General features: G+C 50.1%; 1 protein-coding gene across 2 annotated transcripts in view; it reads left to right on the top strand.

The window, feature by feature from the left end:
• GPLD1 (glycosylphosphatidylinositol specific phospholipase D1) overlaps positions 1 to 26,348 on the top strand; it is a 128,084-nt gene that overhangs the window by 14,308 nt on the left and 87,428 nt on the right. The window contains exons 2-3 of one of the 2 annotated variants that reach the window (XM_069730872.1): positions 562 to 617; positions 3,422 to 3,500. The exons of the other annotated variant lie outside the window; for it this stretch is intronic. Of the exons in view, the coding sequence (XP_069586973.1) occupies positions 562 to 617; positions 3,422 to 3,500 (135 nt within the window). The remainder of the gene's footprint in view (positions 1 to 561; positions 618 to 3,421; positions 3,501 to 26,348) is intronic. 2 annotated transcript variants of the gene reach the window in all.

Below are 26,348 nucleotides of genomic sequence, written 5' to 3'. Positions count from 1 at the left end.
CTAGTGTGGTGTAATAGGATTAGGGATTGCGGTCAGCAGAGTTCCCACGTCTCAGAGCTCGTCCTATGTTTTTTGCTTATTGTCAGGTCACTTTGTGTGCTCTGAACTTCAAGGTCCATTGTGGTTCTGAATTACCTATTCATAACATTCTCCACAATATCCTTCTCTTCGTGTCCTTCCTTGAGATACCGCCGCAAGGTAGTGCAGGCGCTGTCCCGTAACAATCTGTCCTTTCTGCTAGGTACCTGCCAGGTTCCCAGTTCTGACAGGTCCTCCCTGGAGCTCTCCCAGGCTGCGTTCTCCCTAACTTCCTATCCAACCCCCAGTGTGAGGAGTGGCCTAGTACATAGTGCCTTTTGCTCCCCCTGGTGGCCAGAGCGTGAAGTGTAGTGTGTGACTGTGATACCTGGTCAAGTGAACTCCTTTAGTGCAATCAGACATAACATTGCTCCCCTTAGTGGCAGAGCGACATTACTGCAACGACCAGGACTCTGGGACGCTGCATAGGCACCATGAGACTGTTTGTTTAAGGAACCTGAAAAAATATTTATTTTTTTACAGCTCACAGAGGTCTGGAGTATTTTAATGAAGAATATGGAAAAGTAAATTACCGAGAGGTACAGTTACAATATTACTGAAAATAAAGTGGAAGAAATTGATATTGTGATTATGGTCTACACATTCGCCCACAATAAACATTAGAGGGGCAAACATAAGTATAGTAGACACAATTGTTCAGGGTGTACTCATATATCACTAGCAGAAATAGGGGCATATCAGCACTACAGATGGGCGGCAACCTGGATGTTCGTGTTCGGCACAACAGTAACAAAAAGTTTGGGTATCAGAACAGTACCCGAACCCCATTCGCTTGAATGGGGGGCCCGAACATCCAATGTTTTCCATGATGTCATGTGCATGATAGTGCGACAAACACCGCTTCTGATCGGTGGTAAAATCACCACCGCCGGTCAGACAGCCACAGTTCCCATGCTGTCAAATGACAGCGTGTGCCCGCAGCTATGATCAGAGGTACTGTATAAAGTTTACCTCTGGTTATTGGTGTCGGCTGATGGGACTACTGCTCCCATAAGCCGATGCTTGCAGCCTCTAATAAGTGGGAGCAGGAACGGCTGATGAGAGTATTCATCAGCTTGCGCCTGTGCTGAAAATAAATAATTTTTAAAAAATGGCGTGGGTTCCCCCGTATATTTGATAACCAGCCAGGCAAAACTGACAGCTGGGGGCTGCAACCCTCAGCTGTCAGCTTCAGCAAGGCTGGTTGTCAAGTATAGAGGGGTCCTCACGCAGTTTTTTTAAAATTATTTAAATAAATAATTTAAAAAAACGGCGTGGGGTCCCTCCCATTTTTGACAACCAGCCTTGCTAAGGGCAGTCCCACACGTCCAGATAATTCCGGTACCGGAAAAAAATCGGTACCGGAATTATCTGTGTCCGTGTGCCCCTGCGTTTCTGTGGCACATCAGTGTGGCACACGTGCGGCTAAAGTTTAGCGCTGTCCCCTGCATCGTGCTGAAGCCACAATTCATATCTTCTGTGCAGCAGCGTTTGCTGTACAGAAGATATGAATAATCTATTTTTTTGTGGTTTTTCTTGTTTAAAATAAAGCTCCATGTCCCCACCCCCTGTGCGCCCCCCCCCCCCCCCTCCCCCGCTGTTCTGAAAATACTCACCCAGCTCCCTCGTTGGCTGTCGCTGTTTCCTGTCCTGGCCGCACCTTCTACTGTATGCGGTCACGTGGGGCAGCTCATTTACAGTAATGAATATGCGGCTCCACCCCTATGGGAGGTGGAGCCGCATATTCATGACTGTAATCGGCGGCCCCACGTGACCGCATACAGTAGAAGGTGCGGCCAGGACAGGAAGCAGCGACAGCCAACAAGGGAGCCGGTTGAGTATTTTCAGAACAGCGGGGGGGCGCACAGGGGGTGGGGACATGGACCTTTAAGAAAAAACACAAAAAAAAATGGATTATTCATATCTTCTGTACAGCAAACGCTGCTGCACAGAAGATATGAATCGCGGCTTCAGCACCATGTGGGGGGGACAGCGCTTACTGGAGCGCTGTCTCCTGCACGGCACACGGACTGCACACGGACATTGACTTTAATGGGTCCATGTAATACGTGCGCTCCCACGAACACTGACATGTCTCCGTGTTTGGCACATGGAGACATGGTCCGCAATAAATCAATTACATCTGCACATATGCATTGATTTTAATGTGTCTATGTGTGTCAGTGGCTCCGGTACGTGAGGAAACTGTCACCTCACGTACCGGAGCCACTGACGTGTGAAACCAGCCTAAAGCAGCGGCTTGTATTTTCAGGCTGGTAAGGTGCCGTGGATATTGACCCCCCCAGCCTAAAAATAGCAGCCCGCAGCCGCCCAGAAAAGGCACATCTATTTGATGGCACTTTGCCCTGCTTGTCTTCCCACTTGCCCTGTAGCGGCATCAATGACATTCGATTTTCATGAACTGTCTGAAAGGACAAGGTGGAGAAACGTTTTTTTTTTTACATTTTTCCACAAACTGATAACACTTAGATCAAACTCTCTGATTAAATTCTGAATAAACTGTGAATAAATTCTGATCAAAATTTGATCAGAATATTCTGTCTTTTTCTCGTACGTTGAAAAATCAGACCTGTGAATGAGCCTTAAATGGGTTGTCAGCTCCAATTTGATGTCTGCAGTCACCGTGTGACTGCAGACATCAATTTCCCCAGCGCACGCACTGTGCGCTGTGGGGAATCGCCAGTTTCTGACCCGGGACTGGAGGTTATGTATACGTTATACATACAGCCACTGGGCGCAGCCTCGCTTCATACAATTGTATACAAAACAAGTGAATGGAGCGAGGCCATGCCCACTAGACGGGCTCTGGCCAGGAGTATGTATAACTCGTACATACCCTTCGATCCTGGGTCAGAAACTGGCGAATCCCCGCCGTGCACAGTGCATGAGCTGGGGGGATTCATAAGTCTGTAGTCACACAGAGTGGTTGCAGACATCGATTTGGTTCGGACAGCCCCTTTTACTCAGGCTTCATGAACAATGTTTAATTCTGCAGCATGAGATTTCATTTTGATACTTGCATGAATTCTCTGAAGCAAAAATTGTAGTCCATCTTAATTGCCGTTGAGAAGTGAGATGTCACATGATTCAGGGAATATGCAGCTTGTATCACGGATATTAAAGACTGTTGATAACAATGCAAGATGTTTTATCTCCTACACTGAACTACAATTTTTGCATTGTTTAATATACTATATTCTGGTATTGTTGGGTAAAATGAATAAATATAAAAACATAGCAGGAAACTCCATGTGATTCCTCACTATTAAATGATATTTTAATATGAATGAATTCCATTTTCTTACATATAATGTTGTACCAGCTCTTGCAGAAACATTCAGATGCTTTCCAGGCTGGAAGTGTTTATCCTGACACCTTTTATCAGGATCTGTGCAGGCATGGTGGGTATATTACGGTATTCATTTTATTTATTTTATAAGGCCATCAATTTCCACAGCACTTTACAGATATTATCATCCCTGTCCCCATTAGGGCTCACTATCTAAATTCCCTATCATTATGTGTTTGTAAATATCAAAGACTAGTGTTGAGCGATACCTTCCGATATCGGAAAGTATCGGTATCGGATAGGATCGGCCGATATTCAAAAAATATCGGATATCGCCGATACCGCTACCCGATCCCAATGCAAGTCAATGGGACCAAAATATCGGAATTAAAATAAACCCTTTCTTTCCTTGTAGGTTCATTCTACATGAAGGAAAACAACAAAGAATAATGCAGGATGTATTTTGGGAGGTGGCGGAGACATTAAAGTCATAGAGGTTTAGCGCAATCAAATAGAATAGCCTTTTTTTTTTTTAAAGACGTTCGTAGTGACTAAGATATTGACTATGTAACTTTTTTTTTATTTTGTCAGATATTGATGTTTCACTATTCCACGCCCTTCCCCCTTTTTTTTTTTACTTTTCCCACACTTATCTTCATCATCATCATCAGCATCTTTGACATCAACTTCTTCACCTTATTCATCTTCTTCTTCATCTTCTACCTATTTTTTTTTTATTACATTCTTCATATTCATTTTATTCAACTATTATTATTCTTCCTATTCTACATATTCATTTTATTCAACTATTATTATTCTTCCTATTCTACTTCTTCATCATATTCTCATTTGTGACAGGCATTCCCGTAGTTGTCATCTATAAAAGTTTGAAGATTACACCTTCCGTTCTGCCAGTCACAAAAGTTACATTTGTCCGCGTTCAGTTTGGCCTGCAGCATTAGGCTTTATCCAGGGGCACCACGAGGAGGAACGGACTCACCCCCATACACTGCTTAGTCATCTTCTGCATATAATTTAGATAATATCTTTTGCTCTGATATTTAGTGTTATGCTTAATGTTCTTCTGCTCTTTGTTCTGCAGCCTCTTGTTCTTCTGCTTCTCGGTCTTCCATGTCGTCGTCTCCAGGGTCGTCGTCTCCGCCGTCGTCGTCTCCGCCGTCGTCATCGGGGTGGTCTTCCGGGTCGTCGACTTTAGGGTCTTCAACTTGGAAATGTAGCAGAAGGTACAAGAAGGCTGAGAAAATGCCAAGAACCAGCTGATGGAACTGGAACTCGGATGGCTACCCGAAGGTTCAAGAGCCTATGGAACTACCGAGGACCAGCTGACGTTACTGGAACCTGGTTACTAAGCAGGAGGTACCCGTGCTAAAAAGCACTACCAAGGACCGCCTGACGTTGGCGGAACTCGGATACCCAGAAGGAGGCACCTAAGCCAAAGGCTTTGCCCGGAACCAGATGACGTTACTGGAACCAGGATGGGGAGCAGAAGGTACAAGAGCAAAAGACACTGCCGAGAACCAGCTGATGGTACTGGAACCCGGATGGGTAGCCGAAGGTCCAAGAGCCAATGGAACTACCGAGGACCAGCTGACGTTACTGGAACCCGGTTACTAAGCAGGAGGTACCCGTGCCTGAAAGCACTACCAAGGACCACCTGACGTTGGTGGAACTTGGATACCCAGAAGGAGGCACCTAAGCCAAAGGCTCTGCCCGGAACCAGCTGACGGTACTGGAACCAGGATGGGGAGCAGAAGGTACAAGAGCAAAAGACACTGCCGAGAACCAGCTGACGGTGCTGGAACCAGGTGGTGGACCCGAAGGTCCACAGGAGAGGAGAGAACAACTAGGCCGCAAGGCAGCCGCAGTTACCGAACCCCAACAGTCCTACAGCGGGAGCTTGGCCTACTGGCACTACAGAACCAGCCTTGACTGCCAATTCACGCAGCCCACATAGGAAGCTCCTAAACTGGAGGCACCCTGGAGTTGGCTAACCCGAACGCAACACGACGGGGCAAGCATAGGCGTCTCAGTGAGCTTGACACTACCCGGAAACAGCTGACGGTGCTGGAACCAGGCTGGGCACGAGGGAGTACCCGTGACAAAAACACTGCCGAGAACCAGCTGGCGGTGCTGGAACCCGGATGCGTTGCCCCAGTGTGCAAGAGCCAATGGCACGACCGAGGACCAGCTGACGGTGCTGGAACCCGGTTACTAAGCTGTAGGTGCCTGCGCTTAAAAGCACTACCAAGGACCGCCTGACGTTGGCGGAACTCGGATACCCAGGAGGAGGCACCTAAGCCAAAGGCTCGGCCCGGAACCAGCTGACGGTGCTGGAACCAGGTGGTGGACCCGAAGGTCCACAGGAGAGGGGAGAACAGCTAGGCCGCGAGGCAGCCGCAGTTACCGAACCCCAACAGTCCTACAGGGGGAGCTTGGCCTACTGGCACTACAGAACCAGCCTTGACTACCAATTCATGCAGCCCACATAGGAAGCTCCTAAACTGGAGGCACCCTGGAGTTGGCTAACCCGACCGCAACACGACGGGGCAAGCATAGGCGTCTCAGTGAGCTTGACACTACCCGGAAACAGCTGACGGTGCTGGAACCAGGCTGGGCACGAGGGAGTACCCGTGACAAAAACACTGCCGAGAACCAGCTGGCGGTGCTGGAACCCAGATGCGTTGCCCCAGTGTGCAAGAGCCAATGGCACGACCGAGGACCAGCTGACGGTGCTGGAACCCGGTTACTAAGCTGTAGGTGCCTGCGCTTAAAAGCACTACCAAGGACCGCCTGACGTTGGCGGAACTCGGATACCCAGGAGGAGGCACCTAAGCCAAAGGCTCGGCCCGGAACCAGCTGACGGTGCTGGAACCAGGTGGTGGACACGAAGGTCCACAGGAGAGAACAGCTAGGCCGCGAGGCAACCGCAATTACCGAACCCCAACAGTCCTACAGGGGAAGCTTGGCCTACTGGCACTACAGAACCAGCCTTGACTACCAATTCACGCAGCCCACATAGGAAGCTCCTAAACTGGAGGCACCCTGGAGTTGGCTAACCCGACCGCAACATGACGGGGCAAGCATAGGCGTCTCAGTGAGCTTGACACTACCCGGAAACAGCTGACGGTGCTGGAACCCGGATGCGTTGCCTATTAAAGATTGTCTTCCTAGAGCCCCAACTAGCGGTGTTGGAGCAAAGGGTAAGCAGGGGGAGCAGAGTGTAGGCCGAAGCCTGCACTGGAGGCAGCTTTGTGTCTGCGTTGCGTTTGCAGGACACTTTGCCGGCTACACAGTGGGGGAACAGCTGGCGTTGCTGAACCCCACTGACACAATGGCGGGTGTTTTTCTCTGTGCAGCTAGCACTTCCGGGCAAAAACTAGCGGTGTTAGAGCCCAGGGGCAGCAGGAGGAGGAGAGGAGCAGAGTGTAGGCCGAAGCCTAGTTGAACCAATTTCAAAGGAAACCTTTAACCCCCCCTCAGGTGTTACAAAGTACAAGAGACACACCTTGTGCAGTATTAATGCTGCACAAGTCAAAGGTTGCTCTATTAATTTGTCTACTTGCACACGCTGAATGAAAGACGTACACAATTTAGCCCATTCTACAGTCAAACTGTAGTGGAGGCGTGACTTGTCTTTTTAAGGAGACGCAGCACAGGTGTCCCAAATAATGCCTTGGTGCTTGGCGCAGCTTCCTGAGCATTCTTATTTGCTGTACAGGAGTCTGCGCTCTTGTGTTATCCCTTGGCAATGCCCTGTTAGCGCTGCCCGTCTTATGACCTCATTTCATGTTGGCCGGTGCGGTTAACGATGGCCATAAATCCCAGACCCACAGTGCCTTTTCATAAAGTCACACTGCGGTGCTGGGATTCGTGGCCTGGAGCAGTAAATATTTTCGCCGCTCACACACGTCCTTACACCTGCTTCAGACTGGGCGGCCTCTGCTGATCCCTTCTCGCAAGCCGCGGCCATGAGGCTGCACAGTCTGAAGAAGGCGGAAGGAGATGAGTGACGACAGGCGAACATATGCACTGCTCGTGCCCATAAACCACACCCTCGCTGACAAAATAAATAAGAAACCGAGGGGTGTTGTTTGGAGCAGGGCGGACGCACAGGCGCAGCCAGCTAACCAATGATGTCAAAAGACGCGAAGCGCTACCAAAGGGGGGTGCTGCATATCATTAGAAAGGAAAGTCACACCTCAGGGACAGTGGAATGGTCTCAATGAGACAAATTTTGTACGTGTTGAGTTCCACGTGGGCAAGTAGAAAAAGTCAGCCACCTTGTACTAATGCAGCAGTACTGCTGTACAAGGTGGCTGTTATACATAGAAACACCTGGGGGTGGGGGGCAGGCTCCCTTCAATTTCAGTTCATGTGCCTGCGTGGCGTTTGCAGGTCACGTTGCCGGCTACACAGCAGGAGAAAAGCTGGCGGTGCTGAACCCCACTAACACATTGGCTGGTGTTCTTCTCTGTGCAGCTCGCATTTCCGGGCAAAAACTAGCGGTGTTTGAGCCCAGGGGCAGCAGGAGGAAGAGAGGAGCAGAGTGTAGGCCGAGGCCTGCACTGGTGGCAGCTTTTGGTCTGTTGTGCCAGCGTGGCTTGTGCTGGACACGATGCCGGCTACACAGCAGGGGAACAGCTGGCGGTGCTGAACCCCACTAACACATTGGCTGGTGTTTTTCTCTGTGCAGCTCACATTTCCGGGCAAAAACTAGCGGTGTTAGAGCCCAGGGTCAGCAGGAGGAGGAGAGGAGCAGAGTGTAGGCCAAAGCCTAGTTGAACCAATTTCAAAGGTAACCTTTAACCCCCCTCAGGTGTTGCTAGGTACAAGAGCCACACCTTGTGCAGCATTAATGCTGCACAAGTCAAAGGTTGCTCTATTAATTTTGCTCCTTGCACACGCTGAATAAAACACGTACACTATTTATCCCATTATACTGTCAAACAGTAGTGGAGGCGTGACTTGTCTTTTTAAGAAGACGCAGCACAGGTGTCAAAATTTACACCTAGGTGCTGGGCGCAGATTCCTGAGCGTTGTTATTTGCAGTACAGTAGTCTGCGCTCTTGTGTTATCCCTTGGCAATACCCTGTTAGTGCAGGCCGTCTTATGACCTCATTTCATGTTGGCCGGTGCAGTTAACGATGGCCATAAATCCCAGACCCACAGTGCCTTTTCATAAAGTCACACTGCGGTGCTGGGATTCGTGGCCTTGTGCAGTAAATATGTTCGCCGCTCACACATGTCCTTACACCTGCTTCAGACTGGGCGGCCTCAGCTGATCCCTTATCGCCTGCCACGGCCATGAGGCCGCACAGTCTGAAGAAGGCGGAAGGAGGGGAGTGAAGACAGGCGAAGATATGCACTGCTCGTGCCCATCAATCACACCCTCGCAGTCATAATATATGAGACAACGAGGGGGGTTGTGTCGGGCAGGGCGGACGCACAGGCACAGCCAGCCAACCAATGATGTCAGAAAACGGGCAGCGCTAACAATGGGGGTGCTGCGTGTCATTAAAAAGGAAAGTCACACCTCAGGGACAGTGGAATGGTCTCAATGAGACACATTTAGTACGTGTTTAATTAAACGTGGGCAAGGAGAAAAAGTCAGCCACCTTGTACAAATGCAGCAGTACTGCTGTACAAGGTGGCTATTATACATAGAAACACCTGGGGGTGGGGGGCAGGCTCCCTTCAATTTCAGTCCATGTGCCTGCGTGGCGTTTGCAGGTCACGTTGCCGGCTACACAGCAGGAGAAAAGCTGGCGGTGCTGAACCCCACTAACACATTGGCTGGTGTTCTTCTCTGTGCAGCTAGCATGTCCGGGCAAAAACTGGCGGTGTTTGAGCCCAGGGTCAGCAGAAGGAGGAGAGTAGCAGAGTGTAGGCCGAAGCCTGCACTGGTGGCAGCTTTTGGTCAGTTGTGCCAGCGTGGCTTGTGCTGGACACGATGCCGGCTACACAGCAGGGGAACAGCTGGCGGTGCTGAACCCCACTAACACATTGGCTGGTATTTTTCTCTGTGCAGCTCGCATTTCCGGGCAAAAACTAGTGGTGTTAGAGACCAGGGGCAGCAGGAGGAGGAGAGGAGCAGAGTGTAGGCCGAAGCCTCCACTGGTGGCAGCTTTTGGTCTGTTGTGCCAGCGTGGCTTGTGCTGGACACGATGCCGACTACACAGCAGGGGAACAGCTGGCGGTGCTGAACCCCACTAACACATTGGCTGGTGTTTTTCTCTGTGCAGCTAGCACTTCAGGGCAAAAACTAGCGGTGTTAGAGCCCAGGGTCAGCAGGAGGAGGAGAGGAGCAGAGTGTAGGCCGAAGCCTAGTTGAACCAATTTCAAAAGGTAACCTTTAACCCCCCCTCAGGTGTTGCAAGGTACAAGAGCCACACCTTGTGCAGCATTAATGCTGCACAAGTCAAAGGTTGCTCTATTAATTTTGCTCCTTGCACACGCTGAATAAAACACTTACACTATTTAGCCCATTATACTGTCAAACAGTAGTGGAGGTGTGACTTGTCTTTTTAAGGAGACGCAGCACAGGTGTCCAAAATAACACCTTGGTGCATGGGCGCAGCTTCCTGAGCGTTGTTATTTGCTGTACAGGAGTCTGCGCTCTTGTTATCCCTTGGCCATGCGCTGTGAGCGCTTCCTGTCTTCTGACCTCATTTCATGTTGGCCGGTGCGGTTAGCGATGGCCATGAAACCCAGACCCGCAGTGCGCAGTAAATTTTTTTGCTTGTCACGCATGTCCTTACACCTGCATCAGACTGGGCGGCCACAGCTGATCCCTTCTCGCATGCCGCCGCCATGAGGCCGCACAGTCTGAAGAAGGCGGAAGGAGATGAGTTAAGACAGGTGAAGATATGCACTGCTCGTGCCCATCAATCACACCCTCGCAGTCAAAATAAGTAAGACAACGAGGAGCATTGTTTCAGGCAGGGCGGACGCACAGGCGCAGCCAGCCAACCAATGATGTCAGAAGACGGGAAGCGCTACCAAGGGTGGTGCTACGTATCATTAGAAAGGAAAGTCACACCTCAGGGACAGTGGAATGGTCTCAATGAGACACATTTTGTACGTGTTGAGTTCCACGCAAGCAAGTAGAAAAAGTCAGCCACCTTGAACAAATGCAGCATTACTGCTGTATAAGGTGGCTGTTTTACATAGAAACACCTGGGGGTGGGGGGCAGGCTCCCTTCAATTTCAGTTCATGTGCCTGCGTGGCGTTTGCAGGTCACGTTGCCGGCTACACAGCAGGGGAACAGCTGGCGGTGCTGAACCCCACTAACACATTGGCTGGTGTTCTTCTCTGTGCAGCTAGCATGTCTGGGCAAAAACTGGCGGTGTTAGAGCCCAGGGTCAGCAGGAGGAAGAGAGGAGCAGAGTGTAGGCCGAAGCCTGCACTGGTGGCAGCTTTTGGTCAGTTGTGCCAGCGTGGCTTGTGCTGGACACGATGCCGGCTACACAGCAGGGGAACAGCTGGCGGTGCTGAACCCCACTAACACATTGGCGGGTGTTTTTCTCTGTGCAGCTAGCACTTCCGGGCAAAAACTAGCGGTGTTAGAGCCCAGGGTCAGCAGGAGGAGGAGAGGAGCAGAGTGTAGGCCAAAGCCTAGTTGAACCAATTTCAAAGGTAACCTTTAACCCCCCCTCAGGTGTTGCAAGGTACAAGAGCCACACCTTGTGCAGCATTAATGCTGCACAAGTCAAAGGTTGCTCTATTAATTTTGCTCCTTGCACACGCTGAATAAAACACGTACACTATTTAGCCCATTATACTGTCAAACAGTAGTGGAGGCGCCGCGTGACTTGTCTTTTTAAAGAAAACCAGCACAGGTGTCCAAAATAACACCTTGGTGCATGGGCGCAGGTTCCTGAGCGTTGTTATTTGCTGTACAGGAGACTGCACTATTGTTATCCCTTGGCCATGCGCTGTGAGCGCTTCCTGTCTTCTGACCTAATTTCATGTCGGCCGTTGCGGTTAGCGATGGACATGAATCCCAGACCCACAGTGTGTTTTCAAAAATTCACACTGCGTGGCTGGGATTCGTGGCCTTGTGCAGTAAATATGTTTGCCGCTCACACATGTCCTTACACCTGCTTCAGACTGGGCGGCCTCATCTGATCCCTTATCGCATGCTGCGGCCATGAGGCCACCCAGTCTGAAGAAGGCGGAAGGAGATGAGTGAACACAGGCAAACATATGCACTACACATGCCCATCAATTACACCCTCACAGCCAAAATATATGAGACAACGAGGGGGGTTGTGTCGGGCATGGCGGACGCACAGGCACAGGCAGCCAACCAATGATGTCAGAAGACGGGCAGCGCTACCAAGGGGGGTGGTGCGTGTCATTAAAAAGGAAAGTCACACCTCAGGGACATTGTAATGGTCTGTAATGAGACACATATTTTACGTGTTTAATTCAACGTGGGCAATGAGAAAAAATCAGCCACCTTGTACAAATGCAGCAGTACTGCTGTACTAGGTGGCTGTTATACATAGAAACACCTGGGGGGGTGGGGCCAGGTTCCTTTTAATTTCAGTTCAGGTGCCTGCATGGCGTTTGCAGGACACGTTGCCAGCTACACAGCAGGGGAACAGCTGGCGGTGCTGAACCCCACTAACACATTGGTTGGTGTTTTTCTCTGTGCAGCTAGCACTTCCGGGCAAAAACTAGCGGTGTTTGAGCCCAGGGACAGCAGGAGGAGGAGAGGAGCAGAGTGTAGGCCGAAGCCTGCACTGGTGGCAGCTTTTGGTCTGTTGTGCCAGCGTGGCTTGTGCTGGACACGATGCCGGCTACACAGCAGGGGAACAGCTGGCGCTGCTGAACCCAACTAACACATTGGCGGGTGTTTTTCTCTGTGCAGCTAGCACTTCCAGGCTACAACTGGCGGTGTTATAGCCCAGGGTCAGCAGGAGGAGGAGAGGAGCAGAATGTAGGCCGAAGCCTGCACTGGTCGCAGCTTTTGGTCTGTTGTGCCAGCGTGGCTTGTGCTGGACACGATGCCGGCTACACAGCAGGGGAACAGCTGGCGGTGCTGAACCCCACTGACACAATGGTGGGTGTTTTTCTCTGTGCAGCCAGCACTTCCGGGCCACAACTGGCGTAGTTAGAGCCCAGGGTCTGCAGGAGGAGCAGAGTGTAGGCGGAAGCCTACTTGAACCAATTTCAAAGGTAACCTTTAACCCACCCTCAGGTGTTACAATGTTGAAGAGCCACACCTTGTGCAGCAGTAAAGCTCCACAAGTTAAAGGTTGCCCTTTAAGTTTTGATCATTGCACACGCAGAATGAAAGACGTACACAATTTAGCCCATTGAACAGTAGTTCAGTTCTGTATTGGAGGCGTGACTTGTCTTTTTAAGGAGACGCAGCACAGGTGCACATAAATAACGCCTTGGTGCTGGACGCAGCCTCCTGAGCGTTGTTATTTGCTGTACAGGAGTCTGTGCTATTGTGATCCCTTGGCCATGCGCTGTGAGCGCTGCCTGTCTTCTCACCTCATTTCATGTTGGCCGTTGCGGTTAGCGATGGACATGAATCCCAGACCCACAGTGTGTTTTCAAAAATTCACACTGCGTGGCTGGGATTCGTGGCCTTGTGCAGTAAATATGTTTGCCGCTCACACATGTCCTTACACCTGCTTCAGACTGGGCGGCCTCATCTGATCCCTTATCGCATGCTGCGGCCATGAGGCCACCCAGTCTGAAGAAGGCGGAAGGAGATGAGTGAACACAGGCAAACATATGCACTGCACATGCCCATCAATCACACCCTCGCTGTCCAAAAAAATAAGACACCGAGGGGCATTGTTTCGAGCAGGGCAGACGCACAGGCGCAGCCAGCTAACCAATGATGTCAAAAGACGGGAAGCGCTACCAAGGGTGGTGCTGCGTATCATTAGAAAGGAAAGTCACACCTCAGGGACAGTGGAATGGTCTTAATGAGACACATTTAGTACGTGTTTAATTAAACGTGGGCAAGGAGAAAAAGTCAGACACCTTGTACAAATGCAGCAGTACTGCTGTACAAGGTGGCTGTTATACATAGAAACACCTGGGGGGGTGGGGGCTGGTTCCCTTTAATTTCAGTTCAGGTGCCTGCATGGCGTTTGCAGGACACGTTGCCAGCTACACAGCAGGGGAACAGCTGGCGGTGCTGAACCCCACTGACACATTGACTGGTGTTTTTCTCTGTGCAGCTAGCACGTCCGGGCAAAAACTGGCGGTGTTAGAGCCCAGGGTCAGCAGGAGGAGGAGAGGAGCAGAGTGTAGGCCGAAGCCTAGTTGAACCAATTTCAAAGGTAACCTTTAACCCCCCCTCAGGTGTTGCAAGGTACAAGAGCCACACCTTGTGCAGCATTAATGCTGCACAAGTCAAAGGTTGCTCTATTAATTTTGCTCCTTGCACACGCTGAATAAAACACGTACACTATTTAGCCCATTATACTGTCAAACAGTAGTGGAGGCGTGACTTGTCTTTTTAAGGAGACGCAGCACAGGTGTCAAAATTTACACCTAGGTGCTGGGCGCAGATTCGTGAGCGTTGTTATTTGCTGTACAGGAGTCTGCGCTATTGTGATCCCTTGGCCATGCGCTGTGAGCGCTGCCTGTCTTCTCACCTCATTTCATGTTGGCCGGTGCGGTTAGCAATGGCCATGAATCCCAGGCCCGCAGTGTGTTTTCAAAAATTCACACTGCGTGGCTGGGATTCGTGGCCTTGTGCAGTAAATATGTTTGCCGCTCACACATGTCCTTACACCTGCTTCAGACTGGGCGGCCTCAGCTGATCCCTTATCGAATACCACGGCCATGAGGCCGCACAGTCTGAAGAAGGCGGAAGGAGATGAGTTAAGACAGGCGAACATATGCACTGCACATGCCCATCAATTACACCCTCACAGCCAAAATATATGAGACAACGAGGGGGGTTGTGTCGGGCATGGCGGACGCACAGGCACAGGCAGCCAACCAATGATGTCAGAAGACGGGCAGCGCTACCAAGGGGGGTGGTGCGTGTCATTAAAAAGGAAAGTCACACCTCAGGGACATTGTAATGGTCTGTAATGAGACACATATTTTACGTGTTTAATTCAACGTGGGCAATGAGAAAAAATCAGCCACCTTGTACAAATGCAGCAGTACTGCTGTACTAGGTGGCTGTTATACATAGAAACACCTGGGGGGGTGGGGCCAGGTTCCTTTTAATTTCAGTTCAGGTGCCTGCATGGCGTTTGCAGGACACGTTGCCGGCTACACAGCAGGGGAACAGCTGGCGGTGCTGAACCCCACTAACACATTGGTTGGTGTTTTTCTCTGTGCAGCTAGCACTTCCGGGCAAAAACTAGCGGTGTTTGAGCCCAGGGACAGCAGGAGGAGGAGAGGAGCAGAGTGTAGGCCGAAGCCTGCACTGGTGGCAGCTTTTGGTCTGTTGTGCCAGCGTGGCTTGTGCTGGACACGATGCCGGCTACACAGCAGGGGAACAGCTGGCGCTGCTGAACCCAACTAACACATTGGCGGGTGTTTTTCTCTGTGCAGCTAGCACTTCCAGGCTACAACTGGCGGTGTTATAGCCCAGGGTCAGCAGGAGGAGGAGAGGAGCAGAATGTAGGCCGAAGCCTGCACTGGTCGCAGCTTTTGGTCTGTTGTGCCAGCGTGGCTTGTGCTGGACACGATGCCGGCTACACAGCAGGGGAACAGCTGGCGGTGCTGAACCCCACTGACACAATGGTGGGTGTTTTTCTCTGTGCAGCCAGCACTTCCGGGCCCCAACTGGCGTAGTTAGAGCCCAGGGTCTGCAGGAGGAGCAGAGTGTAGGCGGAAGCCTACTTGAACCAATTTCAAAGGTAACCTTTAACCCACCCTCAGGTGTTACAATGTTGAAGAGCCACACCTTGTGCAGCAGTAAAGCTCCACAAGTTAAAGGTTGCCCTTTAAGTTTTGATCATTGCACACGCAGAATGAAAGACGTACACAATTTAGCCCATTGAACAGTAGTTCAGTTCTGTATTGGAGGCGTGACTTGTCTTTTTAAGGAGACGCAGCACAGGTGCACATAAATAACGCCTTGGTGCTGGACGCAGCCTCCTGAGCGTTGTTATTTGCTGTACAGGAGTCTGCGCTATTGTGATCCCTTGGCCATGCGCTGTGAGCGCTGCCTGTCTTCTCACCTCATTTCATGTTGGCCGGTGCGGTTAGCAATGGCCATGAATCCCAGACCCGCAGTGTGTTTTCAAAAAATCACACTGCGTGGCTAGGATTCGTGGCCTTGTGCAGTAAATATGTTTGCCGCTCACACATGTCCTTACACCTGCTTCAGACTGGGCGGCCTCAGCTGATCCCTTATCGCCTACCACGGCCATGAGGCCGCACAGTCTGAAGAAGGCGGAAGGAGATGAGTTAAGACAGGCGAACATATGCACTGCACATGCCCATCAATCACACCCTCGCAGCCAAAATATATGAGACAACGAGGGGGGTTGTGTCGGGCAGGGCGGACGCACAGGCACAGGCAGCCAACCAATGATGTCAGAAGACGGGCAGCGCTACCAAGGGGGGTGGTGCGTGTCATTAGAAAGGAAAGTCACACCTCAGGGACAGTGGAATGGTCTCAATGAGACACATTTTGTACGTGTTGAGTTCCACGTTGGCAAGGATAAAAAGTCAGCCACCTTGTACAAATGCAGCATTACTGCTGTACAAGGTAGCTGTTATACATAGAAACACCTTGGGGTGGGTGGCAGGGTCCCTTTAATTTCAGTTCATGTGCCTGCGTGGCGTTTGCAGGTCACGTTGCCGGCTACACAGCAGGGGAACAGCTGGCGGTGCTGAACCCCACTGACACATCAGCTAGTGTTTTTTCTGTGTAGACAACACTTCCAGGTGGCAACTGACAGTGTTGAAACCCAGGGAATCAAAGAGGAGCAGAGTGTAGGCCGAAGCCTGCAGTGGAGCAAGTTGAAAGGGAACCTTTAACCCCCCCCCCCCAGGCATTTGTTGCTGAAAGAGCCATCTTGTACAGCAGTAATACTGCACATGGAAAATGGTGGCTCCGAAAATTATGCTCCTTGCAAACGCTGAAGTACACACTCATATAATGTGTCCCCTCACACCGTCAAACCGTCACGGAAGTGGGACTTTCCTTTGTAATGTGACACAGCACAGCCGTCATTCCAACCCCCTTGGTGCTGTGCGCCACCTCCTCAACGTTGTTTGGTTCTGTCACGGAGCCCGCGCTGTAATGTTATCCCTTGGCCATGCACAGTTAGCGGTGCCCGTCTTCTGACATCATTTAGGTGTCAGGCTGGCAGTGCCTGTGCGTCCAAGCTGCCCGAGATCCAACCTCGCAGTGTCATCTAATGTAATCCCACTGCGGGCCAGGGATCCATGGGCATGCGCAGTGCATATCATCGCCTCTCACTCACCTCCATCCTGCTTCTTCAGACTGTGCGGCGTCACGGCCGTGGCATGCTATTAGGGATCAGCTGACGCCACCTAGTCTGAAGAAGCGTGAAGAAGGGGAGTGAGAGGCTAGTATATGCACTGCGCATGGCCATGGATACCAGGCCCACTGTGGGATCACATTAGACGACACTGCGAGGTGGGATTTCGGGCAGCGTGGACACACAGGCGCAGCCAGGACGACAACAAATGATGTCAGAGGACGGGCAGCGCAAGCTGTGCATGGCCAAGGGATAACATAACAGCGCAGGGTCCATGACGGAATCAAACAACGCTAAGGAGGCGCGCACGGTGCCAAGGGGGTAGCAATGACGGCTGTGCTGCGTCACATTACAAAGGGGGGGGGGGACAGGTCCCCTTACATTTTAGTTGTGCCAGCGTGGCGGTCGCATGACACGTTGCCGGATACACAGCTGGGGATCAGCTGACGTTACTGAACCCCAATAACAGAGGAGCGACTGTTGACTGTGCAGACAGCACTTCCAGGCACCAACTGGCGGTGTTAGAGCCCAGGGACAGCAGGAGGAGCAGATTGGAGGTATTGCCGCACACACAGCTGGGATCAGCTGACGTTACTGAACCCCAATAACAGAGGAGCGACTGTTGACTGTGCAGACAGCACTTCCAGGCACCAACTGGCAGTGTTAGAGCCCAGGGACAGCAGGAGGAGCAGATTGGAGGTATTGCTGCACACACAGCTGGGGATCAGCTGACGTTACTGAACCCCAATAACAGAGGAGCGACTGTTGACTGTGCAGACAGCACTTCCAGGCACCAACTGGCGGTGTTAGAGAGCCCAGGGACAGCAGGAGGAGCAGAGGAACAGAGTGTAGGCCGAAGCCTGATTGGAGCAAGTTGAAAGGGAACCTTTAACCCCCCCCCAAGACGTTTGTAGCTGAAAGAGCCATCTTGTGCAGCACTAAGGATGCAAAAGGAAAAGGTTGCTCTTTTAATTATGCTCCTTGCAAACACAGAAGTAAACACTAAAAATGTGTCCCCTTATACCGTAAAACCGTCCCGGAGGTGCAAATTTCCTTCATAATGGGACACAGCACAGCTGTCATTCCTATCCCCTTGGTGCCGTGCGCTGCCTCCTCAGCGTTGTTTTAAGCTGTCACGGAGCCTGCGCTGTTCTGTTATCCCTTGGCCATGCTCAATTAGCGCTGCCTGTCTTCTGACATAATTTGGTGTCAGGCTGTCAGTGCCTGTGCGTCCACGCTGCTCCAGATCCCACCTCGCAGTGTCGTCTAACGTAATCCCACTGCGGGCCTTAGATCCATGGGCATGCACAGTGCATATCCTCGACTCTCACTCCCCTCCTTCCCTCTTCTTCAGACTGTGCGGTGTCACGGCCGTGGCATGCTATTAGGGATCAGCTGACGGCGCACAGTCTAAAGAAGGCGGAGGGAAATGAGCGAGAGCCTGAGGGGAAGATATGCACTGCGCATGCCCATGGATCCCAGGCCCGCAGTGTTATTCAATCAGAAGACACTGCGAGGCGGGATCTCAGGCAGCGCGGCCGCACAGGCGCAGCCAGCCTGACACCAAATTATGTCAGAAGACAGGCAGCGCAAATAGGGCATGGCCAAGGGATAACAGAACAGCGCAGGCTCCGTGACAGCTTAAAACAACGCTGAGGAGGCAGCGCATGGCACCAAGGGGGTAGGAATGATGGCTGTGCTGCGTCACATTACGAAGGAAAGTCCCAGCTCCGGGACGGTATAACGGTATCAGTGAACACATTTTATAAGTGTTAAGTTCTGCATGTGCAAGGAGCTAAACTAAAAGAGCTACCTTTTCCTTGTGCAGCATTACTGCTGCACAAGATGGCTCTTTCAGTAACAAACGACGGGGGGGGGGGGGGGGGGACAGGTTCCCTTACATTTAGGTTGTTGTGCCAGCGTGGCGGTCGCAGGACACATTGCCGGCTACACAGCTGGGGATCAGCTGACGTTACTGAAACCCAGTAACACTGGGTCGTATGTTTTTACTGTGCAGCCTGCACTTCTGAGCCGCAACTGGCGGTGTTGGAGTCCAGGAATAGCAGTTCAGGTGGTAGAAAGAAGAACACAGCAGGAGACCTGGATGACACCCAATTACTTAATCAGGCAGAGGAGTGGCAAATTCCTGCGAGATCCAGGCCTGGTTCATTTTCAGGAAAGTAAGCCAGTCAACGTTATCGGAGGATAGTCGCATGCGACGGTCTGTTAGTACACCACCTGCAGCACTAAAGACACGTTCCGATAAGACACTAGCCGCAGGGCAAGCCAGCACCTCCAATGCATACTGGCTTAGCTCTGGCCATGTATCCAGCTTAGAGACCCAAAACTTGAACGGGGAAGAGCCGTCTGGGAGTACAGTAAGAGGGCAAGCCATGTAGTCTGTCACCATCTGACGGAACCGTTGCCTCCTGCTGACTGGAGCCGCCGGTGATGGTGTAGACATTTGGGGCGGGCACACAAAAGTGTGCCAGAGTTGTGCCATACTGGGCTTGCCTTGGGCAGAGGCACTGCTTCTGCTCCCTCTTTGGGCAGAGCCTCCCCCACTGCCTCGACGCACTGTGCTGCTTTGTAAAGCACTAGCAGCACTCCTCTCAGTTGGACTGGAGAAGATGATGGAATTCACCAGTGTGTCGTGGTACTCCCGCAATTTACGCTCCCGGGTCAACGCTGGGATGAGGTTTTGGACGTTGTTCCGGTAGCGAGGATCGAGGAGGGTGAACACCCAATAATCAGGCATGTTGAGAATGTGGTCGATGCGGCGGTCATTTCTCAGGCACTGCAGCATGAAATCCACCATGTGCTGCAGACTGCCAACTGGCCCAGAAACGCTGTCCCCTGCTTGAGACATGATCTCTGCCCGCTCGTCATCACCCCACCCTCGCTGTACACACTGACCACTGGACAATTGTGTCGCTCCCTCCTCTGGACGGAGCTCTTCCTCCTCCATTGACTCCTCCTCATCCTCCTCATAAAGTGGCCCCTGCGTACCCCTTTGTGAGGAACCACGTGGCGCTGACTCTCCAGAAGCTGATGGAAAAGGTGACTCCTCATCTTCCACCTCTTCCACAACATCATCCCTTAACCCTTGCAAAGTTTGCTGAAGCAGGCAGATAAGGGGGACAGTCATGCTGACTAGTGCATCATCTGCACTTGCCATCCGCGTGGAATAATCAAAAGGACGCAAAACCTGGCAGACGTCCTTCATAGTGGCCCACTCTGTGGTTGTGAAGTCTGATCGGCGCTGACTGCGACTTCTTTGCGCCTGATGCAGCTGGTACTCCATAACTGCTTGCTGCTGCTCACACAACCGCTCCAACATATGTAACGTGGAATTCCACCTGGTAGGTAGGTCACATATGATGCGGTGTTCCGGAAGGCGGAATCGGCGCTGCAGAGCAGCAATGCGGGATCTTGCCAAGCTGGAACGCCGCAAGTGAGCACACTCTAGGCGGACCTTGTGCAGCAGTGCATCAAGATCCGGATAGTCCCTCAGAAAACTCTGCACAACCAAATTAAGCACATGTGCCAGACATGGGATGTGAGTGAGGTTGCCAAGGGCCAAAGCTGCCACCAGATTTCGGCCATTGTCACACACTACCATGCCTGGCTGGAGATTCGCTGGCAGTAACCACACATCGCTCTCCTGCTTGATGGCATTCCAGAGCTCCTGCGCTGTGTGGCTTCGATTCCCCAATGAAACTAGTTTTAAGACGGCCTGCTGACGTTTGGCCACGGCTGTGCTCATGTCGGTCATAGGTAAACGTTCACGGGTCCATGTGGAGGTGGACTGTGACGGCTCCTGCAGAGATGATTCTGAGGAACTTGTGTAAGAGGAGGAGTCAATGCGTACAGACTGGATTCCTGCAATGCTTGGAGTGGGCAGGACACGTCCTGCGCCACTCGCACGATCTGTACCTGGCTCAACAACATTAACCCAATGGGCAGTGAGGGAAACGTATCGCCCCTGTCCATGCTGACTGGTCCACGCATCGGTGGTGAGGTGGACCTTGCTACTGACGGCGTTCAGTAGCGCATGTTTTATGTTTCCCTCAACATGCCTGTGCAGGGCAGGGACAGCTTGCCTGCTGAAGTAAAAGCGGCTGGGCACCTTGTACTGTGGGACTGCCAATGCCATCAAGTCACGGAAGCTGTCAGTCTCCACCAGCCTGAATGAGAGCATTTCCAGGGACAACAGTTTGGCAATGCCTGCATTCAGAGCCTGTGCTCGGGGGTGGTTGGCCGAGAATGCCCGCCTTTTCTCCCATGCCTGTACTACCGATGGCTGTAGAGTAGACTGGGAGTGTGAGGATGACTGGGAAGGTGGTGCTGTGGGTGGAATTACACAATGTCTCTGGACAACAGTGCCAGAGGTTCTTCCATGGCGATCCTGGGAGGAAGCCAAACCAGCTGTGCGTGAGCTGGAGGAAGAGGCAACACGAGCTGAAGAGGTGGTAGCTGCCGCTGTTGGTTGGCCTACATCTTCAGTGTGTTTCTGTAACTCCACCGCGTGCCTGGTCCGCACATGTTTCCACATATTTGTGGTATTGAGGTTGCTGACACTTTTCCCTCTTTTGACTTTCTGATGACACAGCTTGCATTTGACAAAACAAATGTCATCTGCAACTGTGTCAAAAAAGGACCAGGCACTGCAAGTCTTGGGAGCGCCCTTTTTGGCTTTGGAAAGAGACAGGCTCCTAACGGGTGCCAAAGTGGAGGCTACAGGCTCCGCAGTCTTCCCCCTCCCTCTCCCTCTTTGGCCCGTAAGGGGAATCTCTTCCTCAGAGCTGCTCCCACCACCTTCCTGTTCCTCATGCCACGATGGGTCAACGACCTCATCATCTCCACTACCCTCTGCCACCAACTGCTCCTCCTGGGTAGTCTCGGCAGCACAGTATGCACCAGAAAGCGGCACCTGAGTTTCATCATCAGATGCGTACTGCGCTGTGCTCACCGCAGGCACTGGCCCACCTGCCTCTTCAGAGTCAGAGAGACAAAGCTGTTGGGCATCACTGCACACTGCCTCTTCTTCCATTTCTCCAATGCTGCTTGGCTGGCCCCCTGTTTCCAAGCCAAGAGATTCAGAGAACAGAAGTAGAGACGGCTCCTGTCCTGGGCTCTCTGACTGCCTGGCCAATTTGGCAGGTGGTGAAGAGACAGATGGCTGCTCTCCAGTGCTCTGTGCCTAAGAGGATGTGGCACTAACTGAAGTCGATGCCGAGGCGTTAGCTGCCATCCATCCGACAACGGCTTCAATTTGGTCTTCACGCAGCAGTGGTGCACGGCGCTCTCCGACAAAGCTGCGCATGAAGGACTGTTCCCTGCTGAAACTGAGTGACGACGAGTCACCGGTGCCCGCAGCAGGCACAGAATCACCACGTCCTCTCCCTGCTCCTCTCCCTGCTCCGCGCCCACGTGCCTTACTCCCTGCCCTCTTCATCTTGGTTGACAGATAAAGATAAGCAGAAAAGTACTAAGGCCTTAGTGTGCTTATTCCTGAAATGCTCCTCCTAACAGGTGTAAGAAACACTAATGTTGTAAAGTGTGGACTAAACTTTATTATTTTTCAAATGTGGCCTACACAAGTGTCAAGTGGTGTTTGGTGAACTTTACTTTTTTTTTTTCTGCAGATCGGACTACAGAGCAAGTTTAACTCACACGGGGACCGTGCAGACAGCCGTAAACGGCGCTGCAAGGCCCAAAAACCCTCCTCTAGGTTATCCTATGTAGTGTTTTTCCACTATTTAGCTGGAGACGGGTGGAAAGACACTAATAGGAAATTTTTTTTTAAATTTTAAACAGGCTGCACTATTTGAAAAAAAGGAAATTTTTTTTCAAGGTATGAGGCAGTAACGAACCCTGAGCTGAATCCAACCGGCTATGGCTGCACACAGACTACAGGGCGAGCTGCGCTCACACGGAGACCGTGCAGACAGACGTAAACGGCGCTGCAAGGCCCAAAAACCCCCCTCTAGGTTATCCTATGTAGTGTTTTTCCACAATTTAGCTGGAGACGGGTGGAAAAACACTAATAGGAAATTTGAGAAAAAATGTGCAGCAGGCTGCACTATGAGCAAAAAAGGACAACTGTGTGAGGCAGTGTGAACCCCCCCTGAGCTGAATACAACTGGGTATATGGCTGCACACAGACTACAGAGTGAGCTGCACACACACACACACACACAGACCTTGCAGAACGCTGTTAAAACAGCGCTGCAAGGCAAGAGCAAGGTGAACAGTGAAGAACACACAGCGTTTTGCTAAATTAGCCTTGGGAAAGGAAAATAAAGCAATTAGCTATCTCAACTGGCCCTCAGTTAGAACACAGCGTCCTGTCCCTAACTGAAATCACAGCAGAGTGAGCGCAAAATGGCGGCAGCGTTTTTTATAGTGCAGAGTGACATCATTTCAGCAGCCAATCACAGCCTTGCCAGTACTTACATGCCCACCATGCTAAACAGGATGTGCCCACACTTCCAATCATTCCTCATTGGCTGCTGCGTTCAGTTTGAATTCTGGGAACTTCCGATTCCGGTATCCGATACGCGGGAAGTATCGGAATTCGGTATCGGAATTCCGATACCGCAAGTATCGGCCGATACCCGATACTTGCGGTATCGGAATGCTCAACACTATCAAAGACTGACGGTCGTTTCCCAACAGAAAACAAGTGGAAACTGAGAGTAGCCATCTCCATATACAGTAGTGTTCAAAATAATAGCAGTGCATTTGTTCTAGTTTTTATTTCCATGCATTGGGAACATTGCACACTGTTTTCTAATTTAAAACATGAAGAGAAATGTATATAATTTTTAACTACATAACAGAAAATAAAAAATGAACATTGGGCTGTTCTAAAAAATAGCAGTGTCTGCATTTATCTTTACAAACTCACAATATGTACTATTTTTTTTGTGGATTTAACATAACTGTGAATGCCTAACCTAATATTTAGTTCTATACACACATTTCTTTATATAACTGCTTCACATATTTGCATAGCGTCAACCAACTTCTGGCACCAGGGGAATGGACTTTAGGGGCCCTCCCTACAGCTATATGCAAATATCTGTCTGTCGTTATCCCCATTATAGTGGAGCATCGACTGTAAAACACAGGGGGCTTCTGCACATCTACTGTGCGCCCCCATAACTAGGATGTATAATTACAGTAGTTTACATTAATGGGGTTCTTTGGTTAAAACAAGTAATCACCAATCCATGGGCGCTACAGGATAGGTGATCGCGTAAGTCCGATCATTAGAAACTGCACCGATCGGAAGAATGAGGAAGTTTTATCGTTGATAGGACACTTATTCCATTTTAGAATGGAGCGGCAGGTGGGATATCTGAGCTCCAGCTCCATTCATTCTCTTTGGGGCTTCTAGAAAAAAACAAGTGCAGCCACTGAGGGAATGAATGGATCAGTGGTCAAGTCGGACATACAACTCCAGTCTAAGGGGGATAAAAAGTTCCTTATTTTGCTGAATTAGTCTAAGTAGTCAGACCCCCACGGTTATTAATAAAAGTGTTTTTTAAATCTTCACATATTTGCTATTTAGATTAATTCCTATGCAGCACCCGTTAAAAAATTTCCTGAAAGCAGTTTTGAAGTATTTGAGAAAAGTGTGGTTTTAAAATAGTATCACTTTTGGGGAGTTCCCAATATATAGGTCCCAAAAAGTCCATAAAAATCTGAATAGGCCCCTAAAGAAAAAGGTATTTGAAATTTCTTTAAACAATGAGGTGTAAGGGGTAATATTTCTCCCTGTGGAGAGTGACATCCCGATTCTGGCTTGCCAAAGTAAGGAGGCTTATTCGCCATGCAATGTTTTTCTGGGAAATTAAATAAGAAAATTGCCTCTTCAGAGAGAACGAGGACTTAAACTCTTAGGTTCTCTTCCTCTGAAAAAGCAAATTGCATACGGAAGCAATGAGAAATTGCTACTAAACTTTTAACCCTTCTAACATCCTAACAAAATAAAATGACTTTTGAAAATTATGCATATGTAAAGCAGACATATGAGAAATGTTATTCATTAATTATTTTGTACAGCATGACTAATTTGTTTAAGAATATAAAAATTGAAAGTTTGAAAATGGCTAAATTTTCAAAAATTCTTCAAAAATTCCGATATTTTCACAAATAAGCAACAACAACAACAAAAAAAAAAATAATCGATCTTCGTTTACCACTACCATAAAGAAACACTGGTATACTTTGAGGAATTCCAGAGCTATTGTACAATACTAGACGGTGGCCCGATTCTAACGCATCGGGTATTCTAGAATATGCATGTCCACGTAGTATATTGCCCAGCCACGTAGTATATTGCCCAGCCACGTAGTATATTGCAGAGCGATGGAGTATATTGCACAGCCACGTAGTATATTGCCCAGCCACGTAGTATATTGCACAGCCCACGTACTATATTGCCCAGTCACGTAGTATATTGCCCAGTCACGTAGTATATTGCCCAGCCACGTAGTATATTGCACAGCCCACATACTATATTGCCCAGTCACGTAGTATATTGCCCAGTCAAGTAGTATATTGCCCAGCCACGTAGTATATTGCCCAGCCATGTAGTATATTGCCCAGTGACGTAATATATTGCCCAGTGACGTAGTATATTGCCCAGCCACGTAGTACAGGTCCTTCTCAAAAAATTAGCATATAGTGTTAAATTTAATTATTTACCATAATGTAATGATTACAATTAAACTTTCATATATTATAGATTCATTATCCACCAACTGAAATTTGTCAGGTCTTTTATTGTTTTAATACTGATGATTTTGGCATACAACTCCTGATAACCCAAAAAACCTGTCTCAATAAATTAGCATATCAAGAAAAGGTTCTCTAAACGACCTATTACCCTAATCTTCTGAATCAACTAATTAACTCTAAACACATGCAAAAGATACCTGAGGCTTTTATAAACTCCCTGCCTGGTTCATTACTCAAAACCCCCATCATGGGTAAGACTAGCGACCTGACAGATGTCAAGAAGGCCATCATTGACACCCTCAAGCAAGAGGGTAAGACCCAGAAAGAAATTTCTCAACAAATAGGCTGTTCCCAGAGTGCTGTATCAAGACACCTCAATGGTAAGTCTGTTGGAAGGAAACAATGTGGCAGAAAACGCTGTACAACGAGAAGAGGAGACCGGACCCTGAGGAAGATTGTGGAGAAGGACCGATTCCAGACCTTGGGGAACCTGAGGAAGCAGTGGACTGAGTCTGGTGTGGAAACATCCAGAGCCACCGTGCACAGGCGTGTGCAGGAAATGGGCTACAGGTGCCGCATTCCCCAGGTAAAGCCACTTTTGAACCATAAACAGCGGCAGAGGCGCCTGACCTGGGCTACAGAGAAGCAGCACTGGACTGTTGCTAAGTGGTCCCAAGTACTTTTTTCTGATGAAAGCAAATTTTGCATGTCATTCGGAAATCAAGGTGCCAGAGTCTGG

Source organism: Ranitomeya imitator, chromosome 6, assembly GCF_032444005.1.
Source record: "Ranitomeya imitator isolate aRanImi1 chromosome 6, aRanImi1.pri, whole genome shotgun sequence".
In the NCBI taxonomy this organism is placed as follows: Eukaryota; Metazoa; Chordata; class Amphibia; order Anura; family Dendrobatidae; genus Ranitomeya; species Ranitomeya imitator.
This window is presented reverse-complemented; position numbering and strand designations above follow the sequence as displayed.